The sequence below is a fragment of the Phocoena phocoena genome, chromosome 6 (assembly GCF_963924675.1).
Source record: "Phocoena phocoena chromosome 6, mPhoPho1.1, whole genome shotgun sequence".
Classification (NCBI taxonomy): Eukaryota; Metazoa; Chordata; class Mammalia; order Artiodactyla; family Phocoenidae; genus Phocoena; species Phocoena phocoena.
This window is the reverse complement of record NC_089224.1, coordinates 35,086,741-35,104,693: the sequence shown is the minus strand read 5'-3', so window position 1 is coordinate 35,104,693 and position 17,953 is coordinate 35,086,741. Positions and strand designations below refer to the sequence as shown.

The following is a 17,953-nucleotide window of genomic DNA, read 5'->3' as shown; positions in this document are numbered from 1 at the left end:
AGCCTGGCACACTGAGATCTGGAGTACATGAATGAATGGCACAAGGAGAGAGATGGACACAGACCTCAGTTCACGCAGCCAATCAGTGTATTCCCTATACTAATTTCAACCCCAGGCCAAGCTGTCCCATGACAGTGACAGGCAGGGACTGGCATAGGTTCACAAAGACAACAGAATGGGGACAAAATTGGAAACCAGAGTTCCCATGTGTGGCTAAGCGTCTTGAGGATGAAGCCAGATAGCCAGACCTCCAAGTCCCTCTACAAACAAGCCCCCACCTGCAGCTGAACTTGACCTCATTCAGAAAATGATAATGAGGAAAAGCAGGTACTTCATAGGGCTGGTATATGATCAATTTCCTTATGTAAGATATGGAAAATAACAAAGGGTATCTTATTAGGCAGGCACTCAATCAACCTTTTTTTTTTTTTTTTTGGCTGCATTGCATGGCTTGAGTGATTTTAGTTCCTCAACCAAGGATTGAACCTGGGCCCTCAGCTGTGAGTGTGTGGAATCCTAACCACTGGACTGCCAAAGCAATTCCCAACATCAGCTTTTTAATTCTCAGGCCTTTCACCATCAAAACCCTACCCATTCTAGGCAGAGATCGCAAATCATGATGCTCTTCTCCTTGAAGGCTTCTGGTGGCCTGCCCTGCCCTCCATCCGCCTGGGCCAGGTGCCCCTTCTGCACACACCTGTATCCTACTTGGGCAGAGCACTGTACTAGGTGCCGTGAAATCTGTTCAAATATGTTTCCTGCCCTCAAAGAGCTTACATTTAGGAGACAAGGTCAAAACCATGCAGAAAAGGCAGACAAGCCAATAACATAGGGAAATTCAATGATTTCATTTTAAATCACAGTTTAAAACAAGAGAGTTCACGCCACTGTACGTGACTGCAAAGAGAAACGAACAGGCAGTAATTGCTCTAATGTTTCAGAGGAGAGAAAGCGCACCCTAGGCTGAGGGCGAGGAAGGGCTTAAGGAGGAGTCACTGTTTGAGCTGAGTCTGGAAAAACAGCCAGGATTAGGGAGAGGCTGCTGCAAGGGGGGGTGTGGACCAGGCTGAAAGGAAGCAGCACCCCCTCCCCCAGGGCACTGGGAGCTCCTGGAGAGCAGGTCTTGGGTCCCACTCACCTCTGCACCACCACTGCAGGAGCACAGAGCCTGAGGGGCTCAGACACCGGAGGCCAGGGCAGCAATCAGTGCTTTCTGCATCTCTCCTGGATGGGGGACCACCAGTCCCCCTCACCCCTTCACCCACCCAGCCCCTTCCTGTCCTCTGTGCTTTTCCATGTCCCCACCCCGGGATGCAGCGGAACCAAAACAGGAGCGCACTGTGCCCCTTCAATGCGGTGTATTCATCCCACGTAGCCCCCTCTCCACTGCTCAGTGCTGGTGCTCTGTGACTCTCAGGCAGTGCCACACCTTCTCTGAGCCCCATTTAAAAGGCCTGACAATGCACCAAAGGGCATACTGAGGTTGAGGCACACATCCTGGCAGAGGGGTGGGGACAGAGCCTCAGCCCTGGGCACACAGCCTCTTCTCCGGGCTTCTGGGAGCAGCCTGGGAAGGAAAAAATAAAAAAGGCCCAGGCCAGGCTGACAAGTAGATGGATCTCCTGGGTTCATTCAGGGGACTCCACAAGACACCATGGCCCCTGCCCCAATGCTGGGGCATCAGACAGAAAATGGGACAGGGCTTTGTTGGGGATGATTCAGCATGCTCGGGTCAGCAAGCCCTCCTTGGACGGTCCATATCCATATGCAGCAAGGGTGGTCACGGCATTGACATCTTGCTCCAGAGGTCTGAAGTCCTGTTGTCCATCTACAGCTTGCTCCTGGGCTGGAGGTCACACGGTCCACCTCTCACTTCGGGCCTCCACAGCCTGGACTAGGCCTTCGCCCAGGATGGCAAAGTCCTCCAGGATGGCTTCTACATTGGGCACCATCACCAGCTCCCCACCTTGAGACACCACCATGCGCCCCTTTGTGTTGGAGGCCTGAGAGAATCAGAGAAATGTAGATGGAGGTGTCACGAGAGGCACATGCAGAGACACCAAAACACACGTTTCACACATGCCACCGGGTCACTTGTGGAACCACACACAGACACACATGCCCATGTGGAACACATGTACACACTCAGGAACAGACAACTGTCCCCAGCCAGCTCACCTTTAACGGCTGGGGCTGGAAGCTGGTGGGCTTCCAGAGGACACCGATCACCTTTCCGCCATGCTGGTCATAGAAGAAAAGGGCCAGGTCCCCAAAGGCCTCCTAGGAAAGGGCAGGACAGAGACAAGATTACAGATGGACACCTGAGAGCCACCTCCACGGCCCCAGCTCCACCTGGATGTCCCCTCCCCAGGGTCAGTCAGCCCTTGAGGACCTACCCTGAGCTGCGCCAGGTAGAGCTGAGGAGGATCGTAGCCCAGCACGGGCATCAGGGAGGAGGGCCCCGGCTCACTGAGCAGGCCCCGGCAGAAGGAGGCAGCTGGCGAGTCCACAGCCTGGCGGTGCCGGGGGATGTGGCGGGGTGACAGGTGGATTAGCACGTCGTACATGTCCAACGGTGGCCGGAACACTGTCTGAGGAGGGGTAGGGGGTGCTCAGCAGTGCCCACTTGGGAGCTGGGAACTGGACCACAAACCCCTCCACATGCCCACTCTGGTTCCCTCCTTCCCTTTTGTCTGACCCACCCATTATGGGCCCAAATGCTCATTTGAAGGCAGGAACAAGAAGACCCAGCTGGTGGCAGCTTGGGTCCCCAGGAGGAGTGCAGGGTAGAAGTGTGAAGCCAGGGCCCCGATTCTCCTGCAGGCTCCCCCACTGCCAGGCGCCGTGGGCAGCTGCAACGCCTTCTCTGGATTCAGTCTCACCAAACAGGGGCCCCTAGAGCTCCAGACTTCCATGGTTCAAAGGCAGAGTCCCCAGAGCCCCTGGAGGCAGTCTGGGCCCGGGGCTTACCCTGATGTCCCCAGGACCCTGGGGATCCATTAGCTGCTTCTCTAGGACGGGCAAGGCCTCGGCTGCCAGGACCATGAGCTGGTGTAGGATCTGGGGGACACACATACATCAGAAAGGTCACACCTGACCACAGGTCTCTCATAGCTCAGGCTGGGCCTGCTTTTTCCTTGGGGGAGAAAACCACACATTTGGGAGCAGGAATGAAATTAAACCTGGGGCGAGGGTCCATCCTGTGTCCATACAGAGCTTTTGCGATCCTGGGGGGTAATGATGACCATGACGGGAAGTTTTGTCCGGGTTGCCAGGAAGACACTGCGGATCTCCACCTGCTCCTCCGCTGTGGAGGAGAGGGGGTCTTGGGTCAGCCTACTCCTCCCCCAAGACACCCTCTACTGCCCTGGGTCCTCCTACTGTACACTTAGCAGCTGCCCATCACAGGGATTTTCCAACATCCCCCAAATGGCAAAAGTGATGAAAGGGACACCGCATCTGCCTCAACTGGGCAGGGTGTTAAACTCCCAGCCTGGGACCAGAAGCAGAATTTTCCACTGCCTGGCACCCTAGTCTGCTTTCCGGGCCTGCACAAGCTGAGGCCTGCCCCTGGCCCCTTCCTACCCTGGGCTCCCACACACCTGGGGAATTAGAAAGCTGATACCTTCCTCTCTGCTGGGACCAGAAGCTCCTCATATTACAACCAGAAATCATCACTCACCAGCCCGCCCCCCCACACCGACCCCGCACCCAAGAGGTCTGGTCGTGTATTCTAACCTGAACCGTTCCCTGCTCCCCACCGTAAGACTTCTCACCTGGTGTTCAGAGCCCTTCTTCCTCTCTCCTCTTCCCTTCACAGCCCCCCAGGTAGCCTGCTTACCATCCCCAGTCTGCTGTGTTTCTGACCATCACATGGGCAAACCATATCTCTACAGTCTTGGAGCTCCCTAAAGGCTTGATTTGGTCCTCTTCCTCCTTAACAATTCCCTACCCCCCAGGCAGTCAGGGTCAGGAGTGGATATCCGGGATAGGGGAGGCAGAGAGAAAACCTAACAGACTGACAGGGAAAACCCTTGCCTGTCCTATTCTACAATCCACAAAGGGTAGTTCTTGCACTAGTCCGACCCTGATCCTGCCACTTACCAGTGAGCTCGTTATTGAGGTTGACAATTAGGGGGTTGTTCTTCCAATCAAAGGTTGATATCAGGAAAAGGAACCGAAGGAAGCCCACCTGGGGGGAGCTGAGAGGAAGGGGTAAGCAAAGCATCTGGGCCAGTCACACATGCCCAGGCCCCCCACGGCCCAGAGAGCCTAGGCCCCTTGGTGTGGATTGCGGGGGTTAGAACCCCTTCTGTCCCTTGGTTCAGCCACCTCTCCCATGTGGACTGAAGCACGGGGGATGAAAGCTGGCCCCAGTGGAACTTCCTGGCTAGGGGAAAGGTGGAGGGAATCACCTGGGAGGGGTGAAGGGCTCAGGGTGCAGGAAAAGGGCAGCAGCCACCAGGTCCAGGCTCTCATCGGTGAGCTCCTCACCTAGGAGCTGGGCGTGCACCCACCGCTTGGCCAGCCGAGCCACACCCGAGAAGGCTGGGTGCTGCTGCTGGAGTCTGCGGGGAGAGGAGGGTAGTGGCCATGACAGTGAGGCCCTCAGGGCCCAAGAACAGTGTTTCAGCCCCGCTGCTGCTACTTACTCAACTTTACCCAACACTGGCCTCTGTGCTAATGCATTACACGTATCATCTCACATCTTCCTCATTAGTACCCCAAGAGGTTGGTCCTAGCATGATTCCCATTTTACAGATGAGAAAAATAAGGTTATGGGGAGGGGGAATCCTGCCCAAGGGACACAGCCAGTGAAGTGGCAGGGCCATAGTTCTGGCACTTGCCTGACTCCAGAACTCATCTCTCCAACCGGCCTTCCAGCGAGACAGATGGCCAGGAGAGCAGAATGGGGCCAGGAAAGGGTCTACGGACCTAAGAGCCTGTGGGGGTGGCCATACCCATGCAAGGTGCTGGTGAGCAGGGGCAACTGCCTAGTGTCCCTCTCAAGGCGGAGGGAGGCGGGAGTGTCCCTCAAGGAGATGACCCCCTCGGGGCTCCGCATCTCCCTCAGGATCTGGGGCTCCCGCTGATAGGCCACACGAATCCGGAACACAAACCCATCCTGTTGGAAGAGGGGATGGCATGGGAGGCGGGCCACCCTGACACCCCTGTCCCCTCCCTCCCTGGGTATCCCTGCCCTGCACCAGCCGAACCTTGAGGACATCGGTGTGCGTGGCTGTGGCGCGGCACTGCAGCCCATGCTGCTGCGTCAGTAGCTCTGCCAGGCGCAGCTGGAAGGCAGCCCGGACCCTCCGTATGGCCTCAGCATCCTGCGGCCACTGCCCGCTGCCCTCCAGGTGGCATACCACTGTGGAGAAGAGTGAGAGGCCTCAGCCTGCGGCCGGGGGTGAGAACAGTCCCTCTCACCCCCTCGCAAGAGCTCCCTCACCAGTCATGGGCTCCACGTAGGCTGGACAGGGCTTGTCAGGCCGGGGCAACAGCGAGGCCCGCTCTTGCAGCTGTTCATAGAAGGAGTAGGCTGGCCGGACTGCGGTTGGTGGGAACACCTATGGAAGAAGGGGGGGCTGAGGAAGAGGCCTGGGACTGGGAGGGAGTGCCCAGAGTCAAGAAGCTGGAAGGGAGAATACTGGGTGAGTGGAGCAGAGGTGGGTGTCACGAAGCAGAAAGAGCTCCCTGCCCCTTGCACCTCACCTCAGTGTAGCGCAGCACTGGGTGAGCTCCCTGCACGGCAGACACGGTCAGCGGCAGACCTTCCAGTCCCCACAGCAAGCGACTGAGGTCATCGTAGCAACGCACTGCAGCTGCCAGGGCCTCCTCACCTGTGCTGAAGGTCTGAGAGGGAAAAGAGACAGGAGGGCACGACCTTTCAGAAGAGCTCCACCACCTGGGATACAGCCCTGGCTCAGGCTGCTGCTGCAGAGCCAGGGGGTCCCCTGCTGGACGCTCTGGGAAGTGCAGCCTGGCTAAGATGGGGCTCTCCACCCCCATCCCCACCCCCAAATCCAGCCACACAGGCTGCTTACTCTACAGTCCCTAGCCTTAACCCAAGCCCTGAACCAGGGCCCTTACCTCTTTCAGGCTTTGAATCAGTGCATCCAGGAGGCCCCCCGTATAGTGGACACAGGTATCTGGGATGTCAGCATGGCTGGAAAAGGGGCACAGGCGCAGTGTGGGCACTGGGGGCCATGCCGAGAGCTACTGGATGTGGGCTGCTCACCCCAAAAGCTTGGGCCAGACCCTCCTAAAAGGCTCCCCAGCCCATGGCTGCCTCCTGGCATTCAGATGCTAACACTCACAGCGTTAAGAGATGAGTGACCACCTGGTGGGGAATAAGGCGCTTCTGGGCCATAGAGGCTGCCTCCCAGACCACAGCTTCCCGAATGGCTCCATCCTGGAAACGCCGAAGCTCGGAGCGAGATCCCCAGAACTGGCGGAAGTCAGCAGCCTGGGAAGAGGAAAGGGGTAGTGGTAGAGATCAACAAAGAAGGGCTCTGTCAGAAATCTCCCAACAGGGGACTTCCCTGGTGGTCCAGAGGTAAAGAATCCACTGTACAAGGCAGGGGATGTGGGTTCAGTCCCTGGTCAGGGAAATAAGATGCCACATGCCACAGGGCAACTAAGCCTGCGTGCCACAACTACAGAGCTCGCGTACCTCAACGAGAGAGCCTGCGTGCCGCAAACTACAGAGCCCATGCGCCCTGGAGCCTGAACGCCACAAGTAGGGAGAAAAAACCCACACGCCACAACTAGAGAGAAGCCCGTGAACCACAATGAAAGATCCTGCATGCCTCAACAAAGATCCCGTGTGCCGCAACTAAGACCCGATGCAGCCAAAAATAAACTAGCTAAATAGATAATAAATAAATCTTGCAAAAAAGAGAAAAAAGAAAGAAGTCTCCAGACAGGCCTCAATCCAGGTGGCATGAGGACAGCCCACTCCACTCCTTCCAATGCAAGACAGGACCAAATCACCCCTCAGACTCCAGGGCTCCTCACCTCAGGCTGGTCAGCCTCTGGACCCAGCTCGAGAACACTGGTCAGCCCCTCAGGCCGGAGGAGCAATCCCAGGGTCAGGACCCCGGCGTCTCTGTGTTTCGGTGGATCCTGGCTGATGTCCCACTGTAGGATGTAGAAAGGCTGAGCTCAATCCAAGCATCCCACAGCTTGGTCTGGAAACCCACTTTCTAGTGAGAGGGGTAGTGTGTCTTTTGTATCTCTTGGGACCCTGGGTCCAACCCCCTCGGTCCCACAAACTCCCCAACCAACACCATCTCACCTCTGAGACTGGGGGCCGAGAGTGGGCCAGCAGGTGCAGCCGGGACCCCAGGCCCTGCTCCAGAAGGGTGGTTAGTGGGCCCAAAGCAGCTGAGACATAGTCCCCACCATGATCCTGCAGCTCTGGCCACAGCTTTAGTCGGTGACACGCTGCCTGCAGGCGACTCAGTGGACGGAGACTGGGGATGCAGAGAGGGACAATGAGGGGGAATCAGGTACTGCTGGTCCTAAGTATCACCACCCCCACCCCCAGGATGATCTATCTGAGCACTTGCCTGAGGACCTTTGCCCCATCACTAGCCCCAGGGACACAGGACTCACTGGCATATCCTGGCACCCCGAAACTTACTGCAGTATGTGGTCAAAAGCCCGGACCATAGGTTTGGGAGTCATCAACAGCAGCTGGAACCCATCGTCAGCTTTGCTGTCCAGCAACACCACAGACAGCCGTGCCTCGTGCTGCACCTGGGGCCACAGAGTAAGGAGGGAACTCCCGCGTGAGACCACCAGCACTGCACCCCTCCCCTTACGGAACACAGGGCCCAGACCCAGAGACGTGCCTGACCAAAGGTCTCTGGAGAGGAGTTTCTGGGGTTCTGGTGCTGGCAGAAGGGACAGGGTCTGGGCTGGGACATCTGGGGAAGCCAGGAGTGGGCGACACCTGTACCTGGTGGCAAGTGGAGGCAGTGACATCAGCACAGAGGTTGAGACGGCCTGAGGAGTCCAGGAAGACAACAGGGAAGGCCTGGTGGAAGTCAGCCAGGGCCGGCTGGGAGGGGGAGAGAGAAGCCAGTCAGGGCTGGGCCTTAACTTCAGGATGCCTTGCCCAAGACTCAGCACTGCCCTACTCACCAGGGAGGGATCTGGGCTGAAGCGCAAACTGATCCCGTTGACCGTCAGATCTGTACTGGCTGAAATGAGCCAGAGAAGGTGGGTGTGTCAGAAGGTATCCCCCTCCCTAGGGACCCAGCCCTCGTGACACCCACCCTCCGGACAGGTGGCTGCAACTGCCTGCCTCTGGGATTCGGTTTGCTCATCTGTCTGAGGACCAGAGACCGAATGATCCCTGATGGGTAAGAGTGGGGCCCTTGGCCTTTCCGAGTCCAGCCGCCTCACCCAGAAACTGCAAGGTGCTTCTCAGCACCTGGTAGCCGCTCATGGTGGTATGGATCTTGTGTGTAGACACCAGGAAGGCAACCAGCATGGAGACAAGGAACCCACTGAATCCTCCCAGGCCCTGAGGGGGAGACGGAGGGAAAGGCCAGAGCTCAGAGCCAACCCACCACTCAGTGAGGCAGGGAAGCTGGGCCAGTCCCCACTCACCTTGTCCAGTTCCCGCTGCCGCAGCCAGACCTTCAGAAGTGCCACACCATCCTTCAGCCCCGAGGCTGAGCCCAGCACGGTTGATAGCAGCTGCGCATGGGACTCAAGGGCTGTGTCCTGCAGGACCCATGTGTTATAGTGGGGGGTGGGGGGCTCTGGGCTACCTGTGAGAGGAAAGGGGAAGTCGTGAGAGGAGAAGTCCCCGCAAGACCCTTCCCTCCAACTCCACCTTGATACTCACCATCCCCTGAAGGACTCTGCCCTTGGTACCAGGCAGTCCGCACATTGTTCTTGGACGGCAGCAGGCGGCATGGGCGGAAGAAGTCAGGTGGAGGGCATGGATGCAGACGGACAGTGACCAGACGCTCATCCTTCCCTGGGGGGAGATGGGAGATGCTGAGACCCTGCAGCCCCCTGGAGCCGGAGGAGCCCCTGTACCACCCACACCGCCCCCACTCCCCATTTGAGGACCTTACACCTTTGCCCTCCAACTTGAGGCCCAAGCTTCTCACCATGGACTTGAGGCCCTAGTTCCTCCCCCACTGGATTTGTCACCCCATACAGTGCCCTCCACCCGGTATATGCCTCCCACCATGCGGCCGCAGCAGCAGCGAGGGTTTCAGGTGGCAGCCATTGGTGTAGGAAAAGCGAACACTGCCAAAGAGTGGGTCTTGGGACAGGTGGTGAGCCAAGTGGGCCAGGTAGAGGGCACGCTTGCGGAAGTAGCGCTGGTTCAGCCCATCCTTGTCCTGTAGGATCTCCTGGAGGGGGTCAGGAGAAGAGAGAGATGGCCAGTCACTTAAGTCCTTGTTGTTGGAGAACTTGGGAGCCGAGATGAAGCCAAGGTCAAAGCTTGGCAACCCCATCTGCTGGCCAGGATGCTTAAGCCAAGGCTAGCAATACCACAACTCAGATGAGGAAGACAAAGTTCCAAATGGCAAATCTAAGCTCCCTCAGGACAACTGCAGTGGTCTGTTCTTTGGATTTAGAATTCAGATTTCAATGCCCCGGCAAGCGAGAGGTGGGAAAAAGAGAGGGATCGAGGGATTTGTAGGTGGTGAAATGGCAGACCTCTCCATTCCCCAAACTCTGAACCTCACCCTGGGCATGGTCAATGCCACATCCACATTGATGTCCGGCCGGATGCAGGTGCCCAGAAGGTAACTGCCCACAACAGTGACCTGGGCTGGGGGCAGGAAGCGGAAACAACCCTTTACAGTATAGGGCACTTGGTGGAGGGGAACTCGAACCCCATCCCGGAGCCATGCCTGGTTGGTCAGCTGTGGGGACAGAGACAGTGACACGTATTAATTTGACTGCTTTCCTAACATGTCCCCTTGATGTCTAGTAGACATCTCAAATTCAACATGTCAAAATGTTTGAAACCAAACTTCTGATCTTCCTATAAACATGTCTTCCCCATTAAGACAACTCCATACTAGCTGCTCAAGCTAGAAATATTTAAATCATCTTGACTCATCTCTGTTAAGAACACCCATTTTACTTTCAAAAGGTATCCAGACACTGACCACTTCTCTACTCTACCCTAGTCTGAGCCATTTTTCAGTGGATCATTGTACAATAAGTTTCTAACTAGTCTCCTTGATTTCACCTTTGTCCCCCTCCATTCTACTTTTTTTTTGCGGTACGCGGGCTTCTCACTGTTGTGGCCTCTCCCGTTGCAGAGCACAGGCTCTGGACGCACAGGCTCAGCGGCCGTGGCTCACGGCCCAGCCGCTCCGCGGCATGTGGGATCTTCCCAGACAGGCATGTGGGATCTTCCCGGACCGGGGCACGAACCCGTGTCCCCTGCATCAGCAGGCGGACTCTCAACCACTGCGCTACCAGGGAAGCCCCCTCCATTCTACTTTTAACGCAAAAACCTGGGTGAACTTTTTAATACTGAAGTTAGATCACAAACAAAATCCCTGCAGTTATTCCCCATCTTATCCAGAGCAACAGCCAAAGTCCTTGTTTTGGTGCACAAGGCCCTGCATGATATGCCCCCCTCCTCCATAACCTTTCTGAACTTACCTCCTTCTATCTTCCCCTCATTCTTTCCAAGGAATGTACCAGACCTATTCTTTTTTTTTTAATTTTTTAGTTTAATTTTATTTTTTTATACAGCAGGTTCTTTTTAGTTATCCATCTTATGCATATTAGTGTATATATGTCAATCCCAATCTCCCAACTCATCATACCAGACCTATTCTTGCCTTTGAACCTTTGTGTTGGCTATTTTCCCTTCCTGGAGTCCCTTCCCTTCCTTAGATATCTATATACCTGACTCACTTCCTTCACACAAATGTCACTTCAATAAAGCCTACCTCAACCACACTACTTAAAGTTGCCAAACACTCTCACCCTCTGATATTCCCATAATCCCCTTACCTTGTTCTTCTTCCTTTTTCCATAGTACTTACCACCATCTAACACTGCCATACAGTTTACTTGTCGTGTTCATTATCTATCGTCCATAAGTCTAATACTAGAACATAGGCTGCTTTGTTCACTGATGTACCCTAAGAACACAACTACTGCAAAGCACGTAAGTGTTTGCTAAATGAATGAACATATAATTGACTGCACTCCTAGCTGAGACTCCTGGCAGTGAGAATGAGCTCCCTAGCACCCCATCCCCTTCAGAGAATAACAAGGCCCCTAAGGACCTCTTCTGGGCTTTCCAGTTCCCTCCACTACCTGCCTTACCTCTGTCTCAGGGGTTGAGGGCACCCTCATGATCCGCTGGTTGACCTTCTGTAGGAAAGCATCAATCCGCTCTTTCTTCTTCTCTGACAGCCTCACTTCCTTCAGTAGCTCCTCTACCTGTAAGAAGTGGCAGGGGTGAGTAGTACTTCAGCCTCAGTGTCTCAGGCCCACCTCTCTAACCCAATTCCCAGCCACCCAATGGTACCTGTAAACGAAGCAAGCTGGAATGGAACAGACTCTCAGTCTCCCGAAGACGATTCAGCTCCTCATTGGTAGGCTCCTTGTACAGTTCTGCCCGGCTGAGCTTCACGGGCTGCAGGAGGCCCTCCACTGGAGAACCAGAACGCTTCTTTGAGGATTCCTTCTTCCCCTCCTTGCCTATGCCTTCCAGAGCTGACGCCATCACCTGTGGCCAATGAGAGGGAGAACCCAGGGTGACATCACAGATATCTAGCGTCCACTGCCTGACATGCCACCATGACAGGATGTGGGTAAAGGCTTTACCTGCTCCTGGTCTCTCTTGAATGGGAGTCAGATTGTGTAAAACTCAGAATAATTTTTACTTAAAAGAACATTACTGAGCTCTATGCTGAAAACTCCTTGAGTTGAGGGTTCCCCATCTACCTGACAGCACAAGTTGCTAGGGGTAGTAGCTGACTGGGCCATGCACTAAGCAATGCCTCAGGTCCTTGTAAGTACCAGGAGCTTCCTCTTCTGCTGGGTTAATCCTGGGACTTTGCAAATGCCATCTCCACTCTTGCTCTATCCAAATCCTGCCAGGTTACACACACACACACACCCTGCCCCAGCAAGCCCTGACTATAAACTATATAAGTATACATTAAGTGCTCAATGATGGAAGAGCCTACTGACTCTGAAGGACACACTCAGTGAAATCATCCAATCCTCACAATAACCCTAGCAGAAAACGGACACCCGAACGAAGCCCAGTGAGCTAGAGGTTCCAGTTGGTATGCCTAAACTGTGAGCAGGCTTCGAACCCTGGGCTGCGGGATCCCAAACCTTCTCCCCTACAGCCCTGGGCCCCGCCCCCCTCCACGATCCCACACCCTGGAGAGCCTTACTGTAGCGCTCCAGGAGCGCCACCACGTGGAGAGCACAAAACTAGACACAAGAGGGAAGAAGATCCCGTCCAACCTTCAGGAGGACTTCGTCAGGGAAAAGACCCAAGCCGTAGAAGGGGGTGGGGTATATTTCAGTTTCAAGGTGTAGAGCTAGCAAACAGAAGCTCAATTGTCTTTACTATTTCCATCCGGATAATGCCAAGTTCCATCTCCTTTAGCAAGCTCTGATTGTCTCGGTACCCTGGGCTGGAAGCATCAGAGGAAATGGGGCTCTTCCAGAAGGGACCGTTCTCGTGCCCTCGCTAGAGAACTGTTAGGTTCTGCCAACTCCGACACGTTGCGCATTCCTTCCTCCCAGATGGCTCACCCACCTCCGGCTCCCCGGCAGTTCCGCGATGCTGCGCTCCCTTATGTGCGGGGCCCATCCCTCCCGTACTGCTTCCCGCACTTCGGGTTTAAAGTCCACTTGCTCTGCACAACTTCTTCCCACGTTGACAGAAATGCCCAAACCGCGGCAGATAATGCAGCCCAGAGCGGCAGCTTTGCTGCGGAGAGCGGAAGCTAGCCTCGTGGCACAGGACTCCACCCAGTTCAAGAGCCATAGGGTGAGTGCCCGACGAGTCGCTTGTCATTGGTTTTTGTCACTCTCCGGGGCCGCCCATTATGGGGGAGGGGCCAAATAGGGTTTTCCGATTTACGGCCTCCTTGCGACGCCAGGCCTGAAGCATGCTCGTAACTTGGCGGTCGCTTCCTTTTCCTCACTTCCTCCGTTTGGGTCGAAAGGGGAAGGGCGGGGCTAGATTGGGCCCTCTGGGGAGGGTTTGTTTACTTAACGCCAGTGAGTCCTTTTCTTTTCTCATTTTATCAATTAACCAATCTCGTCAGTTCCACTTCCAAAGTATATCTTGAGTTTATTCACTGTACTCTGTATTTACTGCCGAGTTTGGTGCGCATCACATTATCTTGTGCCTAAAATAATGTAACAGCTTTTTTCCAGTTTATTACATTTTCCAAGTCTACTGAAGCGTTGCTATAATATTATGATGAACGCCCATATACCCTTCACCTACCCATCATAACTTAGTGTTGATGTTTTACCAAATTTGTTTCGTCTTTATGGTTTTTTTTAGAAGCCTGAGATTTATTTGTTTGTTTAATATTTATTTATTTATTTGGCTGCATCGGGTCTTAGTTGTGGCAGGCGGGATCTTCCTTGCGGCATGTGGGATCTTTGTGGCGCGCAGGCTATCTAGTTGTGGCGTGCAGGCTCTAGAGCACACGGGCTCAGTAGCTGCGTGGCACATGGGCTTAGTTGCCCCATGGCATGTGGGATCTTAGTTGCCTGACCAGGGGTCGAACCCACGTCCCCTGGATTGGAAGGCAGATTCTTAACTACTGGACCACTGGCGAAGTCCCTGTGTATTTATGTTTTATTATTTTTCATAACCATTTGAGAATCAATGGTTCTTAAAAACCATGCCTAAGTACTTTGGCCTGTGTCTACCAAGAATAAGGACTATCTCTTATGTAGTCATAATTCAATTATAAAATTCAGGAAATTTAACCTTGATTCAATGCCATTATATAAAGTCCATAGTCAAATTTTGCAATTATCCCAATAACCTTACATAGTAGCATTTTATTTCACAGTGCAAGATCAGGCATCTATTTAGTCATCATGTTTCTTTTCCTCTCTTAATCTGGAACATTTTCTTAGCTCACCCTTTTTTGTTTTTTGTGAGGTTTTTTGTTGTTGTGGGTTTTTTTTGTGTGTGTGTGGTACACGAGCCTCTCACTGTTGTGGCCTCTCCCGTTGCGGAGCACAGGCTCTGGACGCACAGGCTCATGGCTCATGGGCCCAGCCGCTCCGCGGCATGTGGGATCTTCCCGGACCGGGGCACGAACCCACATCCCCTGCATTGGCAGGCAGATTCTCAACCAGTGCGCCACCAGGGAAGCCCTGTTGTTGTTTTTTTGACAATAGTTTTGAGGAATATAGGACAGTTTCATTTAATAACTTTTTCTTTTAATCTTTTTTATTGAAGTACGATACACATATAGAAAAATTCACATATCTCAAGGATACAGCTTGGATATTCACAAACAAAACATACACATGTAATCAGCTTCCAGAAAAAAAAAAAAAAAAGCAGAACATTTCCTGCACCTTGCCAATCTCCCTTCATTCTGCCGTCTAGTCCCTGCCCCCCAACAGTCACCACTATCCCAACTTCTAATAGCATAGTATATTTTATGCAATGGCTTTTAAAGGAATTTTCACAAAAGTGGTCTTGTCCTTCTTCAATCCATTCCACACGGTTATCAGAATGAGTATTCTGCAACTAAAATCCTATCATGCCACTCTCCTTTTAAAAACTCATCAGTGGGGCTTTAAATGTCACAAATGGTAGGATTTCCTTCTTTATACCTGAAGAGTATTTTGATTTTTAAGGAAGGTTTCCTAGAGGAGATGGGGCTGCTGCTAAGTCTTGAAGCATGATTTGACTTTGAATTGATTGAGAGGAGAAAGCACCACTGTGGAAGTCGGAGGAAGACCAAAGGGGCCAGAGATTGGTCAACCATTCATTCCACACTGGATGATACTTAAGAAATGTCAGCCCTGTGCTGTGTCAAGGATAAAGATAAATAAGACATGATGATCACAAGCCAGAAATCTGGAATAATGCTCTTGCCTTCACATTTCACAGGCTAGTCCCTGCTCTTACATTTAAAAGTAACCTCAGCGAGGCTTCTTCTGACCCTGCCTCCATTTATTTATTTAATTATTTAATTTTTTTTTTTTTTTTTTTTTTTTTGCGGTACGCAGGCCTCTCACTGTTGTGGCCTCTCCCGTTGCAGAGCACAGGCTCCAGACGCGCAGGCTCTGTGGCCACGGCTCACGGGCTCAGCCACTCCGCGGCATGTGGGATCTTCCCGGACCAGGGCACAAACCCATGTCCCCTGCCTCGGCAGGCGGACTCTCAACCACTGCGCCACCAGGGAAGCCTGAATGGCTCTTTCTTAAGAGCAACTCACAGGCTGGGAGAAAAATGTAAACAAATAGTTGCAGTAGAGCACGGGGGTGATATGATATGTACAGATTGCTGTGGGCACATTAGACTAGGAACATTACAGCATGGTGGTTAAAAGCAGTCACACTAAAGTGGGATGGCCAAGGTTCAACTTTAGGTTCTGCCATTCACTCACTGGGTGACCTTGAGTAACTTTCTTAACCTCCCTAAGATGTAGATATTCTAGTAATGACCATGTCGAGGATTTTTGTGAGAATTAGATGAGGTTTACTGCATGTGCAGAGCCTGTCACATACTGATGCATAACAAATGTTAGCTGTTGTTATCAAAGGAAGACTGGGGCTCCTTAAGAGCACTATTCAAAACTTACATGTATTAACATATGCAGAATGAAAAACAAAAACAAAAACGGTGGACTCTTTTAAAAAAGTCATTCTAGGGAGTTCCCTGGTGCCCTAGTGGTTAGGATTCTGGGCTTTTACTGCACGGCCCAGGTTCAATCCCGGTTGGGGAACTGAGATCCCGCAAGCCGAGCAGCATGGCCAAAAAAAAAAAGTCATTCAAAGGTCAGAATTAACCTTTATAAAGCAAATAACCCTCCCTCTCAGTTATTTCACCAAGATTTCCACATCTTTTCTTTTTGGAAGAAAGGTAATAGATTCTTTATAGGAGCCCTGGTTGGAGAATACTAGGTGATGCCATACAGATTAGGGGGTGAAGGTCCTGTTTTCTTTGCCACCAGAGGGCACCAGTCAGTCAAGTCAATCTCTACCTGTCGTGAAACTATAAGAAAGCTCTAGGAAGCTATCTCTGCCATCCATTCTTTGTGTTGTAAGTACCCACTATGCACCAAACATTATAGTATATAGTATATAGTATATGGTTATGAGAAAGATCTGTTGTCCTTCTGGAATTTATAATCTTGAGCATGTGTCTGAGAGACCCTATTAGACACAGGGGGAGGGGTGGAGGGTGGGGTTCAATTTGTGATTTGTTGTTGTTACTGATTATCTTCCTGCCCTTGGCTGTGAGCCCATGAGAACAATTACTTAGTGTTTATTTTGTGTCAGACAGTGTGCTGGTTGCTGAGGATCCAGGGATGAATAAGACACAGTTGTAACCTACAAATAAACAATGTCTTACCCGCTGAGATAAAAAGCCATGAGACAAGTTCCATGGAATTTGAGTTCCTCTGATGTGAGTATGGAGTCTTAAGTATGCAACTCATTAACACACTAGGCTGTGAGCTTCCTAGATAGGTATATGTTTATTAGTCACCCATCTTAGGGTCATGGCATTGTGAATATTTAGTATGAGTTTGTGAGTTGATCTGAGTCCAGAGACAGGCTTCTGGTCTGGGTGCCAGGTGTATGTTCCCGTGACTTAGGCTAGGGATCTGCCATCTTCTGGGTCAGGGTGGGGCTATGATGAGTCTATGTGGGTGAAATGCTTTGAAGATGAACTTTCTGCCTATTTGTCTACTCACAGCCTTGCTATTAAAAGTGTCAACATCATCTCCCACATTTCCAGGTCAGCAATCTCCCTAAATTGAATGGTGGAGGAGGGGAAGTCAGAACCAGTCAAACACCATCCTTTGGGGAGGAGGGGCTGAATTGACTAAAATACGCTCTAATTCCAGTGGAGTTTAGTCTCAAAACTGAGGGAATAGAGTTGGGAGGCTAAGGAATGATTCTTTAAAATAATGAGGCCTCATCTCTGAGAAAAAATAACAACAACAACAAAATGAAGGGGCTCTCTCATTGTGGATTGCAGAGTGACTTCCTTCTAAAGAGTACAGTATAGAAAGGAGGTAAAAGGAGTAACTTTACAGTGGAGAAAAGTGGCTGACATATTCTGTCAGCCAGGTGACTGAGGTCAATATCAACACTACGTCGTGTTGATATTATGTGCTCTTGATATGATATGATGAAAATATCATTTTACTCCTGTGATCTCCCCTTCAAAACCCCAGAACTCCAGTTTAATCATGAGAAAAACATCACAAATTCTAACTGAGGGACATTCTACAGTATCCTTGACTAGTACTCTTCAAAACTTTTAAGGTAATCAAAAACAAGGAAAGTCTGAGAAACTGTCACAGTCAAGAGGAGTCTAATAAAACATGAAAACTAAATATGGCATCTAGGATAGGATCCTGGAATAGAAAAGCGACTTTAGGTAAGAACTAAGGAAATGTGAGTAAAGACTTTAGTCAATAATAATATATCAGGGCTTCCCTGGTGGCACAGTGGTTAAGAATCCACCTGCCAATGCAGGGGACACAGGTTCGAGCCCTGGTCTGGGAAGATCCCACATGCCACGGACCAGCTAAGCCCGTGTGCCACAACTACTGAGCCTGAGCTCTAGAGCCCGCAAGCCACAACTACTGAGCCCGTGTGCCACAACTACTGAAACCCGTGCACCTAGAGCCCATGCTCTGCAACAAGAGAAGCCACCGCAATGAGAAGCCCGTGCACTGCAATGAAGAGTAGCCCCCGCTTGCCG

General features: G+C 52.1%; 1 protein-coding gene across 2 annotated transcripts; it reads right to left on the bottom strand.

Annotated features, from left to right (window-relative positions):
- Nucleotides 1-1,853: 1,853 nt before the first annotated feature.
- NOL6 (nucleolar protein 6) lies at nt 1,854-12,841 on the bottom strand. 2 transcript variants are annotated; one of them, XM_065878771.1, is made up of 26 exons: nt 12,788-12,841; nt 11,537-11,737; nt 11,332-11,448; nt 9,723-9,902; nt 9,215-9,383; nt 8,864-8,998; nt 8,623-8,786; nt 8,416-8,536; nt 8,152-8,210; nt 7,967-8,068; nt 7,649-7,764; nt 7,301-7,478; nt 7,021-7,143; nt 6,321-6,469; nt 6,094-6,169; nt 5,716-5,856; nt 5,453-5,570; nt 5,217-5,371; nt 4,962-5,125; nt 4,416-4,568; nt 4,105-4,202; nt 3,183-3,307; nt 2,971-3,060; nt 2,397-2,591; nt 2,179-2,280; nt 1,854-2,003 (listed from the first exon to the last, which is right to left on the bottom strand). In XM_065878771.1, exons 1-26 carry the CDS (start codon nt 12,839-12,841, stop codon nt 1,854-1,856), a joined length of 3,435 nt encoding a protein of 1,144 aa, XP_065734843.1. The 2 variants fall into 2 exon arrangements, with proteins under 2 accessions (XP_065734843.1, XP_065734844.1); XM_065878772.1 differs by lacking the exons at nt 2,179-2,280; nt 2,397-2,591; nt 2,971-3,060; ... (5 more) ...; nt 5,453-5,570; nt 5,716-5,856.
- Nucleotides 12,842-17,953: the final 5,112 nt, after the last annotated feature.